Raw genomic sequence first — 19,433 nt, 5'->3', positions numbered from 1 at the left:
AGGGGGCGGCAGGTAGGGGCGGCAGGTAGGGGCGGCGGGCGGGCGCTGGGGTAGCTGGGCCGCGTCCTGCCCGGCGCCCGGGCTGGACTTGAGCCGACGGACACGCCGCCGGGACGGGCTTCAGCTCCTACCTCTGTTGGTGCCGCGCTGCCACCGCCTCCAGGTCTGGAATCGTCTGCTGCCCCTTTTTAAAAAGCAGGGTTTAGCCGTGTTCTTTGTCTTCTCCACCCTTGCTTGACCTTTACTATAGAACCTTAAGGCTAAGGAGGCATCCGGAATATTTAAAATAATTAATGTACCTGTGCTTTGTTGGCAAAATGGGATTCTAACCAAAATTGTATGGGCGGAGGGGGGGCACTAATTCATTTCTTCTCTGGTTGGTTGTGTAAAATATTCTGAAGCTGGTAAAGACCAATTTTGTTCCATTGCTTTTCTTTCTTTTTAAATTAAGCTGTGAGTGTATAGCAGTGGGAACCACTTTTTTCCTCTTGCCAGTTTTTTCTTATCATTGTCAGAAATCCTTTGTGTGTAAACAGTGCCTGAATTTCTCCTACCCACCTGGACCTTCAATCGTTATTTCTTAATTTGTAGAAGCTTTCAGTGTCGTTTTGCTTATTTCTGGGCGAGAACATTTCCTCAGCCATACAGCCTCTTCCCTAGCTCTGGACAACATACTACAGAAATATGCCTTTAAAAGAAAAAGGAGGGGACTTCCCTGGTGGTCCAATAGTAGAGAATCCTCCTTACAATGCAGGGGACGCGGGTTTGATCCCTGGTCAGGGAACTAAGATCCCACGTGCCGCGGGGCAACTAAGCCCGCACACCACAGCTGGAGAACCTTCTTGCCGCAAAGTGCAAAAACCACACGCCCTGAAGCCTGGGCGCCACGACTAGAAAGACGCCCACGGCCGCAACGAAAGATCCTGCATGCCACAACTAAGACCCGATGCAGCCAAAAACTAAGTAAATAATAAATCTTTAAAAAAAAAAAGACCATCAGGTGATGGAGTGGGTGAATGACTTCTTTAAGAAGTGGCTGGCACTTCCCTGGTGGCACAGTGGTTAAGAATCTGCCAGCCAACGCAGGGGACACGGGTTCGAGCCCTGGTCCAGGAAGATCCCACATGCCGTGGAGTAACTAAGCCCACGTGCCACAACTACTGAGCCCCTGCTCCGTAACAAGGGAAGCCACCGCAATGAGAAGCCCGGTCACTGCAATGAAGAGTAGCCCCTGCTCGCCGCAACTAGAGAAAGCCCGTGCGCAGCAATGAAAACCCAACGCAGCCAAAAATAAATAAATAAAATGATTTATTTTTAAAAAGACCCTATGTGGGGCCTCCCTGGTGGCGCAGTGGTTGAGAGTCCGCCTGCCGATGAAGGGGGCCGATGCGGGGGACGCGGGTTCGTGCCCCGGTCCGGGAAGATCCCACGTGCCGCGGGGCGGCTGGGCCCGTGAACCATGGCTGCTGAGCCTGCCTGTCCGGGGCCTGTGCTCCGCAACGGGAGAGGCCGCAGCGGGGGGAGGCCCCCAAAACACAAAAAAAAAAAAAAAAAAAAAAAAAAAGACCCTATGTAAACCTTCCACATGTACACAGGAAGTGTGTGCAAACCTGAATCACCAGCTGCGGTATAGTCAGTCCAGAAGAGCAAAGTAGAGTGTCATGCATCTGCTTCGATAAACCTCAAAAACAATGATGGGCTTTTAAAAAAGCAAGTCGTAAGAGGACTTTGTGTCCTGCATCCCTGATACAGAGGGATTCTACGCCATTTTATATGAGGCACTTGAGCATCCGCAGATGTTGGTATTCGCAGGGGGTCCTGGAACCAATCCCCTGCAGTTACTGAGGGACGAACAGTACAACACTGCTTGTATTAATATAAAGTTTGAAAACATACGTGTATTATGTGTTGTTATTTATGGGCACATACTCATGTGGTGAGAATAAAAAGCACGCATGGAAATTATTAAAGTTCAGCTTGCACCCCCACGTCACGTGTGTTAACACAGATGTCTGGGCTCCACCTCAGAGTTTCTGGTGCAGTAGGTGTGGGGCAGGGACTTAAGAACCTGCATTTCTCAGAAGTTCCAGGTGGTGCTGCGGCAGGTACGGGGACCACAGTTTGAGAACTACTGACATACCAACTTGAGGATGGGGACTATGTCTTGGGATGGAGCAGAATAGGACTGCGAGGGGTACCTGGCTTCAACCATGTTTGTAATAGGTTATTTCTTTAAAAAGGGGATGCAGTATTACTTGACAAAGCTGGATGGGTGCTCATGATCTTACGTTTTAACTTTATGCTTGAAACATTTCAGGAAAGAGAAAAGATCCTAGTCGGTGAGGAAAATGGATTGGAAAAGAGAAAGCAGTGGGAGAGTGCGTAGGAAAGCGTTGCAGAAGCCCAGGAAGGTGATGCTTAGACCAGGGTGGGGGAACGGGGGCGGGGGGATCGGGTGTGAGCAGATTTGGGAGCTTTGTGGGGACAAGTGACTGTCGGTGGTGACTGGTTGGTCTAGTGGCTACGGGGAGGGAAGAATCAAGTCACCTGGTTGTGTGCCCGTCACAGAGGGGAACCCTGTGGAGTGGGCATGCTGGCGACCGGAGAGGCAGAATTCAGGTATGGATGTTGCAGACCTTGAGGGGCCAGCTGAGCGAAGTGTAGGAGAAAGAGCCAGGCCACAGAAGAGACCTGAAACAATCAGCGTGTACACAGCCGCCAGAGCCACATGTGAGGACGAGACCGCGTAGAAGGCGTGGAATGGAAGGGGGGCCCACGACATCCAGAGGGATGCCATCACCTAAGCTGGGCTGGCTGGCTGCTCCCCGCCACCCATTCTTGTACGGCCTGTGAGCTGAGGATGCTTTTCACTTTTTTAAATGTTGGGGGAAAAATCAAAAGAACATGTGGCATGTGAAATTCAAATCTCAGCTTCCATGAACACAGTTTTGTTGGGGCACAGTCGTGCTCGCTCACTTGTGTAGCATGGCCTGGCTGCTGCTGACAACAAGATGAAATAACTCTGACAGTTACCTGGTCGCTTGGCACCACTGCTTCTCACCCCACACATCACAGTGCCGTGGCCACTCGATTCCCGCTTCTGGCCCCTAAACCTGAACATTTGCTGTCTGATCCTTTACAGAAAAAAGTTCTCTGCTCCCTGACCTCAGGTCTAAGTTGACACACTTTTGGTCACTTTAAGTGCTACAGAGGAGAGGTGGCCGTGGTTTTGCCCATTTCTTTAAGGTCACCTTCTAAGAATCAGGCGTCTGTGGAAGAAGCTCAAGAGACCGTGAGGCCTGAGTGGTGAACGTCGTCATCACGTCCGCAGGAGTCTGGAAGATGCCAAGAGGGAGAGAGGTGGAGAGAGAGACGTGGGCCTGGAATCTCGGTGAGGAAGGTGAGCAGGCAACCTCCTGCAGCATTGCTGGGCCTTGCCGACAGGACTCAGGTGGCGGGTGAGCACGTGGCATTGTCTCGAGAAAGGAGCTGTTAAATGAGGCTGGAGCAGTCGAGTAGAGCCAGGGTCTCTCAAGCACCTCGTCATGACAGCAGGGATGAGCAAAGTGGCATGTTCGCTTCTCATTAGGAAGAGTACACTGACCCGTAGAAGGGTCCATTACTTCTAAAATTCCCTGCTCAGCAGAAGAGTGTCACTCCTGACCCTTCACCTGCAGCCTTGTCACTGGAAGAATACAGTTGTCACTCACTGAGATTGTGAACACTGAAAACAGCAGATTTGAGGGGAAGAGTTGAGTTTGGGAAGTTTTGTGTTTTTTTTTTTAAGATGTTGGGGGTAGGAGTTTATTAATTAATTAATTTATTTTTGCTGTTTTGGGTCTTGGTTTCTGTGCAAGGGCTTTCTCTAGTTGTGGCAAGTGGGGGCCACTCTTCATCGCGGTGCGCGGGCCTCTGATTATCACAGCCTCTCTTGTTGCGGAGCACAGGCTCCAGACGCGCAGGCTCAGTCATTGTGGCTCACGGGCCTAGTTGCTCCACGGCATGTGGGATCCTCCCAGACCAGGGCTCGAACCTGTGTCCCCTGCATTGGCAGGCAGATTCTCAACCACTGCGCCACCAGGGAAGCCCGGGAAGTATTTTTATATTTTAATGTTGAGATTTTATATATACATAAAAATACATACCACGTCTTCTTTATCCATTCCTCTGTCGATCGACACTTAGGTTGCTTCCTGTGTATTTATATGGTAAATAGAGCTGCAGTCAGCATTGGGGTGCATGTAACTTTCCGAATTAGTGGGGGGTTTTTTTTGCTGGATATATACCCACAAGTGGGATTGCTGGATCATATGGTAGTTCTAATTTTAGTTTTTTGAGGGACCTTCACACTGTTCTCCATAGTGGCTGCACCAATTTACATTCCCACCAACAGTGCAGGAGGGTTCCCTTTTCTCCACACCCTCTCCAGCATTTATTGTCTCTTGTCTTTTTGATGATGGCCATTCTGACAGGTGTGAGGTGATATCTCATTATGGTTTTAATTTGCATTTCTCTGATGATTAGCAATGCTGAGCATCTTTTCATATGTTGGCCGTTCATATTGTCTTTGGAAAAATGTCTATGCAGGTTTTCTGATCACTCAGCCATAAGAAAGAATGAAATTCTGCTATTTGTAACAACACGGATGGACCTAGAGAGTATTATGCTTAGTGAAATAAGTCAGAGAAAGACTAATACCGTATGATGTCACTTATATGTGGAATCTAAAAATAAAACCAACAAATGTATATAGCAAAACAGAAACAGATATAGAGAACAAACCAGTGGTTACCAGTGGGGAGAGGGAAGAGAGGGAGCAAGATAGAGGTATGGGATTAAGAGTTACAAACTCCTATGTATAGAATGGGTAAGCAACAAGGATAATTGTACGGCACAGGGAATACAGCCATTGTTTTGTAATACAGTACGTCCCCTACATATGAACCTTCAAGTTGCGAGCTTTCAAAGATGTGAACCTATGTTCCATGATCGTCAGGCGTGAGTGAAATGGCAGTTTGCCCTCCATCTCCTATTGCTGACAATCCTTCAGCTCTGCCATCTCCCACCTTCTCTCCCTCCTCCAGTCAGTAACTCTTCTTGCCTGTTCACTTGATGCCAGCCCCTGTGTGCCAGCTGTTGTACTGTACTACTGTACTTTTCAGGGTACTGCACTGTAAGATTAAAAATGTTTTCTGTATTTTTTGTGTTTGTTTTTTATGTATTATTTGTGTGAAAAGTATTATAAACCTATTACAGTACAGTGCTATAGCCGATTGTGTTAGTTTGGTACCTAGGCTAACTTTGTTGGACTTAACGAACACTATCTTGGAACGGAACTCGTTCGTAGGTAGTGGACTTGCTGTAGCTTTAGATGGAATATAATCTAGAAAAATACTGAATCACTATGTTGTACACCTGAAACTAATACAATATTGTAAATCAACTATAATTCAATTTAAAACTTAGGTTGAGATATATTTTACAGGCTACAGATTTGCGATTTTAAAGTGTACAGTTAGTGATTTTTAGTATATTCACAAGGTTGCGCAACCGTCACCACTAATTCCGGAACATTTTCATCCAAAAAGAAATCCTGTCACATCAACTACCTCTCCCCATGTCCACTTCCACCCAGGCCCTGGCAACCACTGATCTACTTGCTGTCTCTGGACTTCCCTGTTCTGGAGTTTTATATAAATGGAATCATATGCTATTTCCCTTAGTTAATTTTCCTGAGAATAATGTTTTCAATGCATGTTGCAGCACGTATTAGTGCTTTATTCCTTTTAATGGCTGAATACTATGTCATTGTGTGGGCACATCACGTTCTGTTTATCCAGGCATCATCTGATGGACATTTAGGTTGCTTTCACTATTTGGCTGTTATGAATAATGCTGCTGTGAGCATTCATATACAAGTGTTTGCAGGAATGTGTGTTTTCAGTTCTCTTGGGTAGATACCGAGCAGTAGATTTGGTGGTAACTCTGTGTTTAACCTTTGAGGACTTCAGACTGTTTTCCACAGTGGCTGCTCCATTTTGCATTGTAACCAGCAATGTATGAGGGTTTCCCATCCACACTTGTTACTGCCTGGTTTTTTGATTATAGCCATCCTAGCGGGTGTGAGGTGGGATCTCGTCGTTTTGGTGTGCGTTTCCCTGGTGACTATTAAAGTTGAGCATCTTTTCATGTGCCTGTTGGCCATCTGTATATCTTCTTTGGAGAAATGTCTGTTCAACTCCTTTGCCCATTTTTAAATTGAGTTATTTGTCTTTTTATTGTGGAGGAGAAATATTATTTCTGAGTTGTCCACCAGACTCCAAGTAGAGGTGTCAGGAAAGCAGGTGTGGAGTTCTGGGGAGGCTGGGACTGGGCTTCACACCTGGAGCTCAGCGGATGGGCATGGAGATCTCCCCACCCCGGGAACGAGGGCGGGGGCCAGGTCCCAGCTGCAAGTGGTTTCCTGGGAGCTGAGTGCAGAGCATTTTCAGGAGGAGGGAGGGAGTGGTCAGCCAGGCCAGGTGCTGCCGAGGGGCCAGGCCTGCACGTTGGCTGTTGAGCTTTGGCACAGGGTCTGTGCCGTCACTGGTGTCCCGTGTGCCCCAGTGCTGCGGTTAAGCCGGCGCACAGTGGTACAGCCATATCGCTCGTCGGGGTAGTGATGCTCTCTGCGCGTGGCAACCAGCGTCCGCCCCAGGCACCCTGAGTGTCCCGCTCCCGATGTCCAGGTCCCTCCCCACCCTCCACCGAGGCAACTGGGTGGTAACGCCTGCCTCCACCCCGGGCCTCGCACCTGCTCCCGGGCGGGAGCCCACTGGATGGCGAGCACCCCTGCCTCACGGTAGCTGCTCACCTGCGCGCCCGCCCGTCTCACCCCCATCGTGTTGCCCTGCGTTCTCATCAGTGCTCGTTCTGGATTCCCACTGGGGCCTCCCACCCTGGGGCACCTTTCACACCTTTGCTTCTTAAAAACATCAGGGGGCTTTTGAGTACCTTGCAAGTCCTGTCCACCTCCTGCTCCAACCCCACTGGACTAACAAAGCCACAGTTTGCTTTCATCTTACTAACTGTTCAGTGCGTATCTACTCAGCACAGACAGCTGCAGGGAGACAGAGACAAAGTCAGACCCAAGACTCCCTTCTGCTCGAAGCTATAATAGGAAGCAACGATTCTGGGAGGAGCTGGCATCGAGCATTTGGTGCAAGGCTGCTCTCAAACCCTCTCTGATCCTCACAGTGACCCTGAGGCCCGGGAGTCTGTGTCACCCTCAGTCCTTCCTGAAATAAGACTGTGACTACTCCCTGTTTCACTGTCTGTTTTAGGAGCTCGCAGAAGCCAGCGCCATGGAGACGAGGCCCCAGGGGGGCAGGAAAGGGCCCCCGCCCAGGGACGTGCCCCCGGTGGTGGGACTGCTGCTGTCCATGGCCCTCATGAATGCCCTCCTCTACCTCTGCCTCGACTGGCTCTTCATCTCGCCCCGGCGCTCCACGGAGGACCCCACGCGCTGTCCCTACGGCCACTTCAGGATGGGGCTGACGAGCAACTGCTCCCCGTGGCTGTCCTGTGAGCAGCTGAGGACAGAAGTGAGGCAGATGAAGCGTGTCGGGGAAGGAGCCGTGAAGAGAGTGAGTCCCTGGCTCACTGCCCGGGGCAGCGAGTGGCCCAGCGGGAGGGGGGCTGGCATCGTGTGCCAGACGCCACGAGCCCAGCCGCCAGTGCCTCCAGCTGGGACATTATCCTATAGAGGGAGGCAAAGGAAAGAAGCGGCCAGATGCACCAAGGAGTACTCTGCTTCGTTGTTGACAGTAATAGAAAACTAGAAGTAATAACTACAGGGCAATGGTTAAGTTATGGTCCAACCACTTGTAGAATATTCTACAGTCAGTAAGTGTAGTTAGGAACCCTCTGCGGCAACATGCAAAAGCTCTCATTATGATAAGTAGAAAAGCAAAATAGAAAATTGTGCAATATGCTGTTTTCATCTGCAAGATTATATATGTAGAAAAGTATTAAAATGATAGAAAGTGTGTTACGGTGAAGGAAGATTTGGGGCAGTTTTTTTCGTTCTTATTTTTCAAACTCTATAGTGGTATTATATTGATTAAAAGTTTTTTATTTTAAAAAGAGAAAAAGCAAAGGGACGAATTCACTTCTCACATAGAAGCTTCCAGAGCCCCGTCTCATGGGCTGCATTTCCGCAGTGGTTTCACTGAGACAGGGCGACTCCAGAAGCCAGTGAAGGGTGTTGAACAGGACAGACCCTCTGTGAGGACACAGCGAGTGATGGCAGGGCTGCAGCTGGATAGACAGCTGCGTCCCTGAATGGGGAAAGGATTCACCTTGAAGGAGGGAGTCAGAGGGGAGAAGGGAGGGGAATTAACGTGAGGTGAAACCATGAAGCCAGGTGACGGGAAGGTAACGGGTTTCTTCAGATTCACCCGCTTATTGTAGTGGGTGCTGGGGGCGCAGCAGTGGACAGAACAAAGGGCCTGGAAGCCGGCTGGGGAGTCAGACAGTCAAGAAGACAAGAAACAGGTGCGTAGGAAGCTGCGTTAGTGACGCGCTCTGAGCCAGTGGGGCAAGGGAAGAGCCGCGGGCTTGTTACTCCAGGTGGTCAGAATGGTGTGGTACTTGGGGACAATGACGCAGCAAGAAAGATGGGGACCAGCAGACGCCCCTGGGTGGGATGTGCCTGCTTGTCCAGGACCAGAGGCAGGATACGAGGAAGGCGTCAGAGGTGAGAGTGCCCCGGGGCTGCTGGCCGCAGGCACCACCTCAGGCAGCGTGAGTGGAGGGGAGGACTGCCGGCCTGTGTGCAGAGCAGACCCGGCCGGGCTTGCGGGGAGATTGGTGACAGGTGGCTACAGCTCGACACGAGTGTCAGCACCAGACACGGTAAGAAATCAGTGGGTTCTGGTTGTATCTTAAAGGTGGGGGCAGTAGGATGTCCCAGTAGACTGGACGTGGGGTGTAAGGGAGGGGATGACGGAGGCGCCCGGCTGGGGCAGCAGGGAGGACAGGGTCTGCGTCACCTGCTCGGGGAGGCCCTGTGTGTGTATGAGGTGACCATCCTGAGCCGTTTAGGTGGCCAGGCAGGGACACAGGCAGTTGGGTGTAGGAGTCTGGCACTCGGGGGCGGGCATGTAGATTTGGGGGGTGTTGACAGCATTGGGCTACGAAGTCACCAGGGAGGGGAGTAGTAGAGGGCTCACAGCCAGATAATTTCTGTCCCCTTCGGAGAGGGGCCCTGAGGGCCGCCCACTTGCTTCCGTGCTGTTGTGCTCGCTCAGAACATGTTTGGAATTTTTTTTGGAATTGCTTTTTACCCTGAAGGATGTTTTTGAGTAGTTTCGATGGTGGCAGATTATTGTTTGAGGACAGATTTGATTTTACGGAACCTCGCAGATGACACCCAGCCCACTAGATTCAACAATGTGGAATGTGGTTTGTTTGTTAAGGTGAAGGGCTGTTACACTGAGATTTTGTTTCTTTGGCTGAAACTTGCCCTTGGGTCACAGGTGTTCTGAGCGCAAGGTGTCAGCTCCACTGGGAGCCCCATCTGTCCTGCCCCATTGGGACCCTGGGGCCTGTGCGTGGTCCGGCCCAGGGCAGTCTCCTGACCCTCCGTGTAGGCACCTACTCCAACAATCCTGCTGCGGCCACCCCGCCTACGTGGGCATCCCTCCTCTCTGGCACCCGTTCTGGGGGCATAGTTTCTCAATAGGAATTTCTGTAACCAAAGTTCCTGACGTCCCTGTCTGACCTCCACCCCGCCCCTCCTGGCACCCCGGCTTCAGAAACTCCTCGGGGCCCCGGTGGGCTGATCCCACCACCTTCTCCCTCTCTGACCCTCCCACCTGTCTGCGTTCCGACTCACCCAGCAGCAGATTCTGCTGCTGTGTCCTCGTCACTCTGGCGCAGACACTGGCAACATCTCCCTGCATCTGTCTCCATCCTGCCTGGCGGGGAAAGCCCCACACCCGGTTGACACCAGCCGTGTATCTGCACTTCGGCAGCTGTCCTGGTGGCAGAGAGGAATGCCACAACCCTGCCATTCCGGCACGACCACAAACCTCAGCACAGCCCAGGGGTCAGGCTCGTTTCCCTTAGTAACTTTTCCCTCCCATTCTCTGAGACAGACGTTTCCTTTAACAACCCCCTCGTTGTTTCCTTAGACGTCTCCTTAGCTGGTGATCTTGCTACTAAGATGTTATGAAAACAGAAGCCACCCAGAGGCTCTGTCCTCATCTGCCCACCCGACCTACAAACCTTCCAGCTCCGGGGTCATCCCTGACTGCTCACAAGTTCCCTTTAAATGATTCCCCCTCCCCTACATCATCCCCACTCTGAGGATGGTCCCTACTGGCTACACACAAACACTCGCGCTTTCAAAGAGAAAACCCTCTTCCCGTGATTCCCTGTTGCTTCCCCTCTGTTTCCTCCTCACCCATCCACCCTTCCGCCCTCCTCCTGAGAGGCTCCCAAGCACCAACCTCCAGGGAGACGCTCTCACCCAGCTTCCCGCTGACCCCTGGCCAGATGTTGCTCTGCCTGCCTCTCACTTGACCTTTCCCGCAGCCCGGGCTCCACGACTTTCTGGTTTTCCTCCCCTGGGCAGCCCTTCCTAATTACTCCCCTTGGCTTCTCCTGTTCGCTCTTCTTGCCTCTAAAGCAGCGGTTCTTAGCCCAGAGGCAAGGCTACTCCTCAGGGGACGTTTAGCAATGAGTAGAGGCCACCGTGTGGCTGTCACAGCTGGGCGTGGGGAGGTGACACGGGCGTCCAGTGGGCAGAGACCAGGGGCGCTGCTGACCACCCTGCCGTGCGGGGACGGCCCCATCCCCAGCAGGTGGCTGCGCGGCCCGAGGTGGCCCTGGTGCTGAGGCTGAGAAACCTTATTCCTCCCAGTGGCTTCCAGGGTCCCCTTCTTTGGTCTTCTTGGGATGCACTCATAGGTGATCTAATCTATCCATTGCTCTAAATGCATTTTATGGGCTGGCGACCCCCAGCTTGATACCTGCAACCCGTCCCTCTCCCCTGAGCTGCAGGTCTGTGTATCCACCTGTACTTGACCTGTCTACTTGGCGGTCTCTTGAGAATCTAAGTGTGATCAGGGTGGAACTCTTGGTAATTTCCCCTCTGAAGCCCGTTCTTCCCCAGCCCTCCTGTCTCAGTAAATGCCAGCACTCCCCCCAGTGGCACCGGCCAGACCAGGGAGTCAGCTTGCATCCTCTCACCCCATCCCCCTGACTAGACCAAGAGCAAGTTCCATCAGCTATGTTTTCAAAACATTTCCCAACTTGTTGGGTAACCACTCTGTCCCTGGCCTTGGAACCGGCCTCCCTGCCCACGTGTGCCCTTCCCCAAGCCCCAGGCAGGCATCTTGCAGACACACTTCAGACCACACATGTCCCTTCCTTAAAACCCCCAGCATCCTTAGGAAAAACCCCAAACCCGGGCCCTACCTTCCTCCTAAACTCACCCAGGACGGTCCGGGTCCTCACCCCACCCTGCCCTTTCTTTTGTTCCTTGATCAGACAAGCCCTTTCTCACCTCGGGGCCTTTCCCAGCCTGAAATCTCTTCCTCCCCATCTGCCCGACTCCTCATGTCCAGATCTCAGCTCAGATGTCACTTCTCTGAGAGGCTTTCCCTGACATCCCTCTCTAAACCCATCTCACCCCCTGCCGTGGACCCTCCCATCTGGCATCTGGTTTGTTGTCTCGTATAAATGCAAGCTTCCTGAGGGCACAGACACCAGTTACCTGTGTGTCCTCAGCACCTAGCCCATGGCTGGTTCATAGAGCAAGTCTAGCCCGTGGCAGGTTCATAGAGCAAATTTTAGGGGCCTGAACACAAAGGCTCACTAGCTGAATCCACATAAAATAAAATATTGGCTTATCTTTGACAGTTTCCTCACTATACAAGCACACCACCCTCCCCCTTTCCCCAGGCTGTGTTTCTGGTTTGTGTTCGGAATTGCTGGGGCCACAGATCCTCTCCTGCAGCTGGTTTGGGGGCAAGGCCAACTGCCCCCCTGCTTTTCCTTTTCTGCCCTTTGATTATGAACGCAGCGCATCCAGCTCAGACGTTCGAAGGAGCTGGAGCCCAGGGTGAAGGCCCTTCACCTGCCCCTCCCTGCTGTCCCATCTGACGCCTGCAGGTGACAGTGGATTCAGCCCTTTTGGATTTTTAAACCCAAGATGACACTGAATGGACAGGTACGTTTTCCGCCAGCCGCTCAAGGACAGCAGCGGCCACGTCTCGGGGCTGCCCGTTTTCTGAACCACAGACTTGGGCAGCAGTGCTCGTGATGAGGAAGGGCTGCAGTAGAACCGATGCTTCCGGGGGTGAACACTCCACCCTGCTTTGCGGACACCAGGCACCATCCAGGCCACTCGTGTCCACCTGGGGGAGCGGAGGGGGTGTGGCCCTGTGCGGCATCTGTGTGCTTAGCTGCACAACTCTCCAGCAGAGTTTTCTCGGTTACGTGGTTTGTCCTTTAAAATTAAGGTATGGTACGTTAAAAAGCCATAACATTTGGGTTGGCTCCCATCAGAAGAATGAATTCAGCTCTTACTCTGTCGCCCTGTCGTTTTGTGTAACCCTTAGAAGGGCCGTGTGTGATCTGTTTTTACTGTGGAAGGCTGCCTGGAGCGCAGGTGTGGCATGAAATAGCAGCGTTCGCCCCTCGGTCTCCCCTGCAGGCTCCACCTCCTCATCCTCTTAGCCTTGGACTTCTCTGTGAGCACTGCCAGCGTGGCCTCGTCCAACCCCGTATCTTTATCCCCTGAACGAACTCTGGACTTTTCTATCCCCTGCCTACCCTGCATCTTGGATGTTGAATGTCTTCTCAGCCTGAGTGTGTCACAGACCGTCCCCTTAGCCGGCTCCTCCTTCACTGTCCCCATCACCCTAAGGACAACCCCATCCGTCCAGCTGCTTACACCACAACCTGGGAGGCATCCTTTGCTTTTGTTTCTTTATTTAATTTTTCTTTTATATTGGAGTCGAGTTGATATACAATGCTGTGTTAGCTTCAGATGTACAGCACAGTGAGTCAGTTATACATATACATGTATCCACTCTTTCAGATTCTTTTCCCATATAGGTCATTACAGAGTACTGAGTAGAGTTCCCTGTGCGACACAGCAGGTCCTTGTTGATTATCTATCTTGTATTTAGTAGTGTGTATATGTTCATCCCAAACTCCTAATTTATCTCTCCCCACCCAGGGAGGCACCCTTGTCATCCCCCTTTCTCCACAGCCACGTTCAGTCCCTCAGCAAGTTGCAGTGTCTCCACACGCAGGAGAGACCTGGAATTTGGCCGCTCCTAGGCTTCTTCCCAGCCCCCTCCCCACCCAGGCCTCTGTGCCTGATACCTGATTATCTCGGCAGCCTCCAGAGTGCGCTCTCTGCCTCCACACTTGCCCCTTCAGATGCTCTCACACAGCAGCCAGCTCCTCTGTGTAGGGTGCCCTGTCTCTCGCTAGTCCTTTCGGCGACTGAAGGCCTCTCCCCAGCCTCTGCTCCCCTCCCCCTGCTCAGACACTGCAGCCCGTGGATATATCCCACCCCAGGGCCTTTACCCTGCTGTCCTCCCCGCCTGGGACATGGTCCCAGATGCCATGTGGCTCCATGCTCCACATCCTTCAGGCTCCTGTTCGAGCCTCACCCCAGTGAGAGCTTCCCCAGGCTAGTAAAGCTGTAAATCCTTCCCTGCTTAATTTTTCTCCAAAGCATATTTTACCTTCTAATGTACTTTACACGCTTCCTATTTATTTTCTCTCTTGTCCGCCTCCTGCACTATAATGTAAATTTCATATGGGCAGGGATTTATTTCAGTTTTTTTAATTGACATAAGTACTTGTTAAATGAATGAAGACAGATTTGACATTGTACTACAAAAGACCACATAAGCTAATTATCTTCTAAAATTTGTCTTTACATTTGTAATAAAGGATCACATGAATAATATATAAAGAACTAGATATTAATAAGCACAAAGCAAACAACTCTAGAGAAAATAGTATGAAGGACAATGAACAGACTTTCCACAGAAGACATGCCCAGAGGATAAAAAGTGCTCAGTCTCATTAGTAATCGGAAATACAGATTGGAACAGGAAAATGTTTTTCATCCATTAGATTGGCACAGATTACCAAGATTGGTAACACCTAGTGTGGTTAAGGCTCTAGAACACAAGATTTATACACGATTGGTGAAAGTACATGTTGGTACTTTGAAGGGTCCTGATAGTACCTCGTCTTCATTCAGTGATCCGTCTACTTACCTAGCATATAAAAACACTTGCACATGTGCACAGAGATGTAAATATAAGGCTATTCATTGCAGAATTGTTGTTACTAAGAAATAAATGGGAAATAGTTTAAATGTCTATCAAGTCTTTAAAAATAGATCACAATAGATCTTATTAAATGTTTATGTGAAATGATAGAGCTGTGTAGAAAAAAGAACCTAATCCATTCTGACAGCATCTGTTCCAAATTTTATGAATTTTTATTATATCGTACTTTAGTTTTAAAAAGAGAAATGATCATCTGTAAAACTGAAAATATACCAGTATAAGTAGTACACCCATACTATGAAATATTATGCAGCTTTAAAAAGAATGACCTAGATCTATATATACATTACAGAAAGATTTCTGAGGCATCTGTTAAATGAAAATAGCCACCTGCAATATATTTGTTATATTCCCACTATACATAATAAACTCAAATGCTATTTTTTAAATGGATATTAATATGTGTAAACGCATAGAGAAACTTCTGGGAGGTTACCAGCCAGACAGTTAACTAGTTTCCTTTGGGTTGGGAGTAAATGCAGAGGAAGGAGTTCTACTCCTTCTGTATTTGAACTTTTACCAAGAAAAGTATTCATGATTATTTTTATAATTAAAAACAAGGTAAAGTTGGTTTCTGAGAAATGATTCTTAACCTTTAACTTGCAAATATTTAATATTGGAGGCTTCAGATATTTGTGAGAGATCCCAAAGACTAATGCTACTTAATAATAAGTAGTATTTAATCTTTCGTTTATCTGAGGCACAAAAATGAATTTGTCATAAACGAGGGTTCAGGAGGAAGTCACGAGGCCTGTAGCCGAACGTCTCCGCGTTTCTTGTTGAATAAATGTGTAAACCGTGGCAGCTTCTCTAAAGTGATTACTGTTTTGTATGAAAAATGAGCCTGGACACCAAAGCCGTCTGCTAGTGCTGGTGCCGACCATGAGCAGGAGGGGAGCCCAAGGGAGTGATGGGCTCAACAGAAACGGGTTTTTTGGTTTTTTGGTTTTTTTGGTACGCGGGCCTCTCACTGCTCTGGCCTCTCCCGTTGGGGAGCACAGGCTCCAGACGCGCAGGCTCAGCGGCCATGGCTCACGGGCCCAGCCGCTCCGCGGCATGTGGGATCTTCCCGGACCGGGTCACGAACCCACGTCCCCTGCATCGGCAGGCGGACTCTCAACCACTGCGCCACCAGGGAAGCCCAGAAACAGGATTTTTATATTGGAGTCAGAGATCAAATACAGTGCTGGTGCAGATCTATGAAGAGAATAAAATGTGTTCTGTATAAAAATAAATAAAATATATATTCATGAAACTTACAGTGACTGTAGCAGCCAGAGAAATATGGCTTCTTAATAGAAATTATCCGTAGTGAAATTTCTCAAATTCGGGTTTTTGAGAATGTCTTGAAAGATTTCTCTTTTGAATAAACGGTCAACAGCAGTTAGAGGGTTTTTCTATTAAGGAACCTCCCTTCTCAGGCCCAAAATAAATCTTCACAGTCCTCTAGCCCACCTCCATGTGAAATAATAGTTTTTAGTTCTTTAAAAAAAAATGTTTTAAAATATAAAAGTAATATATATTCATTCTGGAAAAGTTATACCAAAAGGTATGAAAGAAAAAAAAAGCATATAAAGAGAACAGCAAAAATCCTTCGATTCCTATGTAATTTTGCCTTGTTTTATGTAGTTAGAACAATGGTATAAAAACACTTTGTATCCTTTTCATTTGTAACGTGACTTTTATCTGTGAAAACCCTATCAGGGTCTGCATTTTGCTGAGCCCTGTAACCTTCCTTGAGTGGTCCTGCATAACCGGACTGTTTCCCGATTTTTGATGGATGGATAGCTTCCAGTTATGCTTTTATAAATAATGCCAGATTTTTCTTCTTAGAGCTTTTTAGGTATTTCAGATTGTTGCCTTAGATAGATTGTAGATTTTAATGTTAAAGTCTCTTGATAAATATGCCCCAAGTTGCTTTCGTAAGCTTTATTTTAACAATGAAGAAGAGGAAGCCAGAGGGACACAGCCCACGGGGTCAGGAGCCACCTGGTGCAGTGGAGTCCTGACCTGGATCCTGTTTTCTCTTCTGCAACCTTCAGCCTTCCCTCTGGGGACTCGAGCAGAAGATCAGTGGTTCTTATTTCTTTTATTTTTCCATACCACTTTATTTATTTATCTGTTTATTTATCTATGTATGTATATATGTATCTATCTATCTAAGCCGCAGAGCTCACGGATCTTAGTTCCCTGACCAGGGATTGAACCCCAGACCCATGACAGTGAAAGCGCAGAGTCCTAACCACTGGACTGCCAGGGAATTCCCCTGTGGTTCTTTGCCAGCTGATAGAAGTGGGAATCCAAGGCTGTGCAGTAGAGCGGCTCCTCTGCCAGCTGTGTGCCAGGACAGCAGGTCCAGTGTGTGCCACTTCAGCTCCTGCTGTTACAGCTGAAGTCACAAAACCACGGACCGTGTAAAAATGTGTTCTTACATAGAGTCGTTCCTGTTTGTGGTTTGCTCTGACACCTTTTAAAGCGAATGGTGGCGTTGTGTGTGATGGGCTGGCTGGGCTCGGTCCCTGTGTGGGGTTTTCCAGCTCTCCACTCACCACTTTTCCAGCCTTCTCCCGCCCCGCCCCCGCTTCGTGCTGCCCTGCTTTGGTCTGTCTGCTACTCCCTGCCTTTGTTCATGCCGTCCCCTCTCCTGGGAGTGCCCCCCATTCTCCACAGCTGGCCTGCGAGCCCCGTCATCCCGCAGACCAGCTTCCAGGACATTCCCGCGGGCTCTCCAGACAGCCCTCAGCACCCGGACCAGCTGCCCGGCCTCCTCCGCGCTGGGCCTTCGCCCTGACAGGGCGTTTGCCTCACCCGGCATCTGGTCCTGCTTATGAGCAAGTCTTTGGAACAGTCTGTGCCTCGCTAATGTCTGTGTCCTCTGCACCACGTCTGACACTGAGAGGCATTTGCTGTGTTGCTTCCCGGCTCACCAGCTGACAAGGGTTCCGGGTTGACGTTCTCTGTGGCTGTGTTCCAGGTGTTTCTGTCTGAGTGGAAGGAACGCAAGGTGGCTCTGTCACGGCTCACCAGGCTGGAGGTAAGAGACGACTTCCTGCACGGACTGCGGATGCTGAAGTCGTTGCAGAGTGAGCACGTTGTCACGCTGCTGGGCTACTGTGAGGATGACAACAGCATCCTCACCGAGTACCACCCCTTAGGCTCCCTGAGCAGCCTGGAGGCGACGCTGAACCTCTCCAAGTACCGGAGCACGAACACATGGCAGCACAGGCTGCAGCTGGCCCTGGGCTACGTGGCCATCATTGACTTCCTGCACCGTAGCCCCCTGGGCACGCTGGTCATGTGCGACTCCAGCGACCTGCCCAAGACGCTGTCCCAGTACCTGCTGACCGCCAACTTCAGCATCGTGCTCAACGACCTGGACGCCCTGCCCCTGGTGAACCGCAGCACCGGGGCCCTGGTGAAGTGCGGCCACCGGGAGCTTCGCGGGGACTTCGTGGCCCCAGAGCAGCTGTGGCCCTACGGAGAGGACGTGCCTTTTCACGATGACCTCATGCCCGCGTATGACGAGAAGATCGACATCTGGAAGATTCCAGACGTCTCCAGTTTCCTTCTGGGGCACGTAGAAGGGAGCGACATGGTCCGATTCCACTTGTTTGATATTCACAAGGCGTGTAAGAGCCAGACGCCTGCAGAGAGACCCACCGCTCAGGACGTCCTGGACACTTACCAGAAGGTTTTGAATCTACTCAGAGACACCGTGACATCTCAGACAAGAGAGATGCTGTAAAAACCAGTGCAGTCGGTGAGGTATGGGAGTCAAGGATCGGATGGAAGAGTTACAGTGGTTCCGCTCTGATGGTGAGGTTTTTGCTGCTTTGACCCGTGGTTCTTCCATCCGTGTGCACAAGTGAGCGGCTCCCTATCCTGGCCGCCTGGCAGGAGTTACTAAGCCAGAGCAAACCGGGCTTGATGGGAGCCTGGCTTCAGGCGAAGGTGCAAAGAAGCAGCGAGTCTGGCCAGTATCTGAAGGAAGTAACAGAAATGGAGCTACAAAGAGGCTTCCCTAACACCTAACTGTGTAAGCTTGTAAGAAATGTGTGTAGAGAGGTTTTTAAATTGCAGTGTACGGAAGAAACAAGCAGTAGTACTCGCTTTTTTAGGTGAGTATTTGCGGTGTATTTCACTGGTACTGATGAGGCATCTCTACCATTTCAAATGATTGCTCTGTGAAGCAGAGCCATTCCCTTCCCAGCGAGCTTGCACGCTCTTTGAAATTTTGAATGGATAAGGAACACTTAAAATACCAAGTATGATGGAGATTATGTTACTGCCTTGGATGGTGCTTGTGAAATTCCTATTTACCTTCCAGCTGGATTTTCTGTGTCCAAAATTAATTATTGTGAACATCTTATTTCAACAGTATCTGTCACTCATTACTGGACGGCGTCAAGCCTTTCCACTTGAGTTGCATGATTGAATCCTTCAAATAGCTCTTTCCTTGGTCACTGTCATCCTTGTTTGCAGGGGATGATGGATTTGGTGCATAGTCATCATCACCAGTAAGGGGGTTAAAGCTGACACTGAGGGGCAAAGATGCTGTGCAGCCGACTGCCTGCCCCTGGCTTGCACAGGCCTCACAGTCACTGGAGTCACAGGGGGCTGGGCCCCGACCCACAGGCTCTGACTCAGTCTGTCTGGGTGGAGGCCGAGAGTTTGCAGTTCTCACTGGTTTCCAGGTGATGCTGGCGCTGCCAGTCTGGGGACCACATTTCGAGAACCACTGTGCTTAACTGTCAGGGAGGGCAACCCAGGCAGTAGGATAGGGAGTATTGTCAGTATTATCCCTATTCTAGTGCCTGTGGTTGATCAGGTCCTGTGGGTCCTATGGTTCGTCAGAGAATACGCTTGCCCAGAGTATATTAACTGCTACTTTTTGTTATAAAAATGCCGCCAGAACCCACTAGGATAGCTGTAATCAGAAGGATGGACAATAACAAGTGTTGGTGAGGATGTAGAGAACTGGAACCATCATACACTGCTGGTGGGAATGTCAAGTTTCCAGCTGCTTTGGAAAACAGTCTGGCAGTTCCTCAAAAAGTTAAAAATAGA

At 50.0% G+C, this 19,433-nt stretch overlaps 1 protein-coding gene across 1 annotated transcript; it reads left to right on the top strand.

The window, feature by feature from the left end:
• The first annotated feature begins 3,361 nt into the window (after window positions 1-3,361).
• POMK (protein O-mannose kinase) lies at window positions 3,362-18,111 on the top strand. The gene is made up of 3 exons (XM_007455460.1): window positions 3,362-3,400; window positions 7,323-7,625; window positions 17,341-18,111. The coding sequence occupies exons 2-3, from the start codon at window positions 7,344-7,346 to the stop codon at window positions 18,109-18,111; spliced, it is 1,053 nt and encodes a 350-aa protein (XP_007455522.1). The 5' UTR covers window positions 3,362-3,400; window positions 7,323-7,343.
• The last annotated feature ends 1,322 nt before the right edge of the window (window positions 18,112-19,433 follow it).

This window comes from Lipotes vexillifer, unplaced genomic scaffold (genome assembly GCF_000442215.2).
Source record: "Lipotes vexillifer unplaced genomic scaffold, Lipotes_vexillifer_v1.1 scaffold414, whole genome shotgun sequence".
In the NCBI taxonomy this organism is placed as follows: Eukaryota; Metazoa; Chordata; class Mammalia; order Artiodactyla; family Lipotidae; genus Lipotes; species Lipotes vexillifer.
This window is presented reverse-complemented; position numbering and strand designations above follow the sequence as displayed.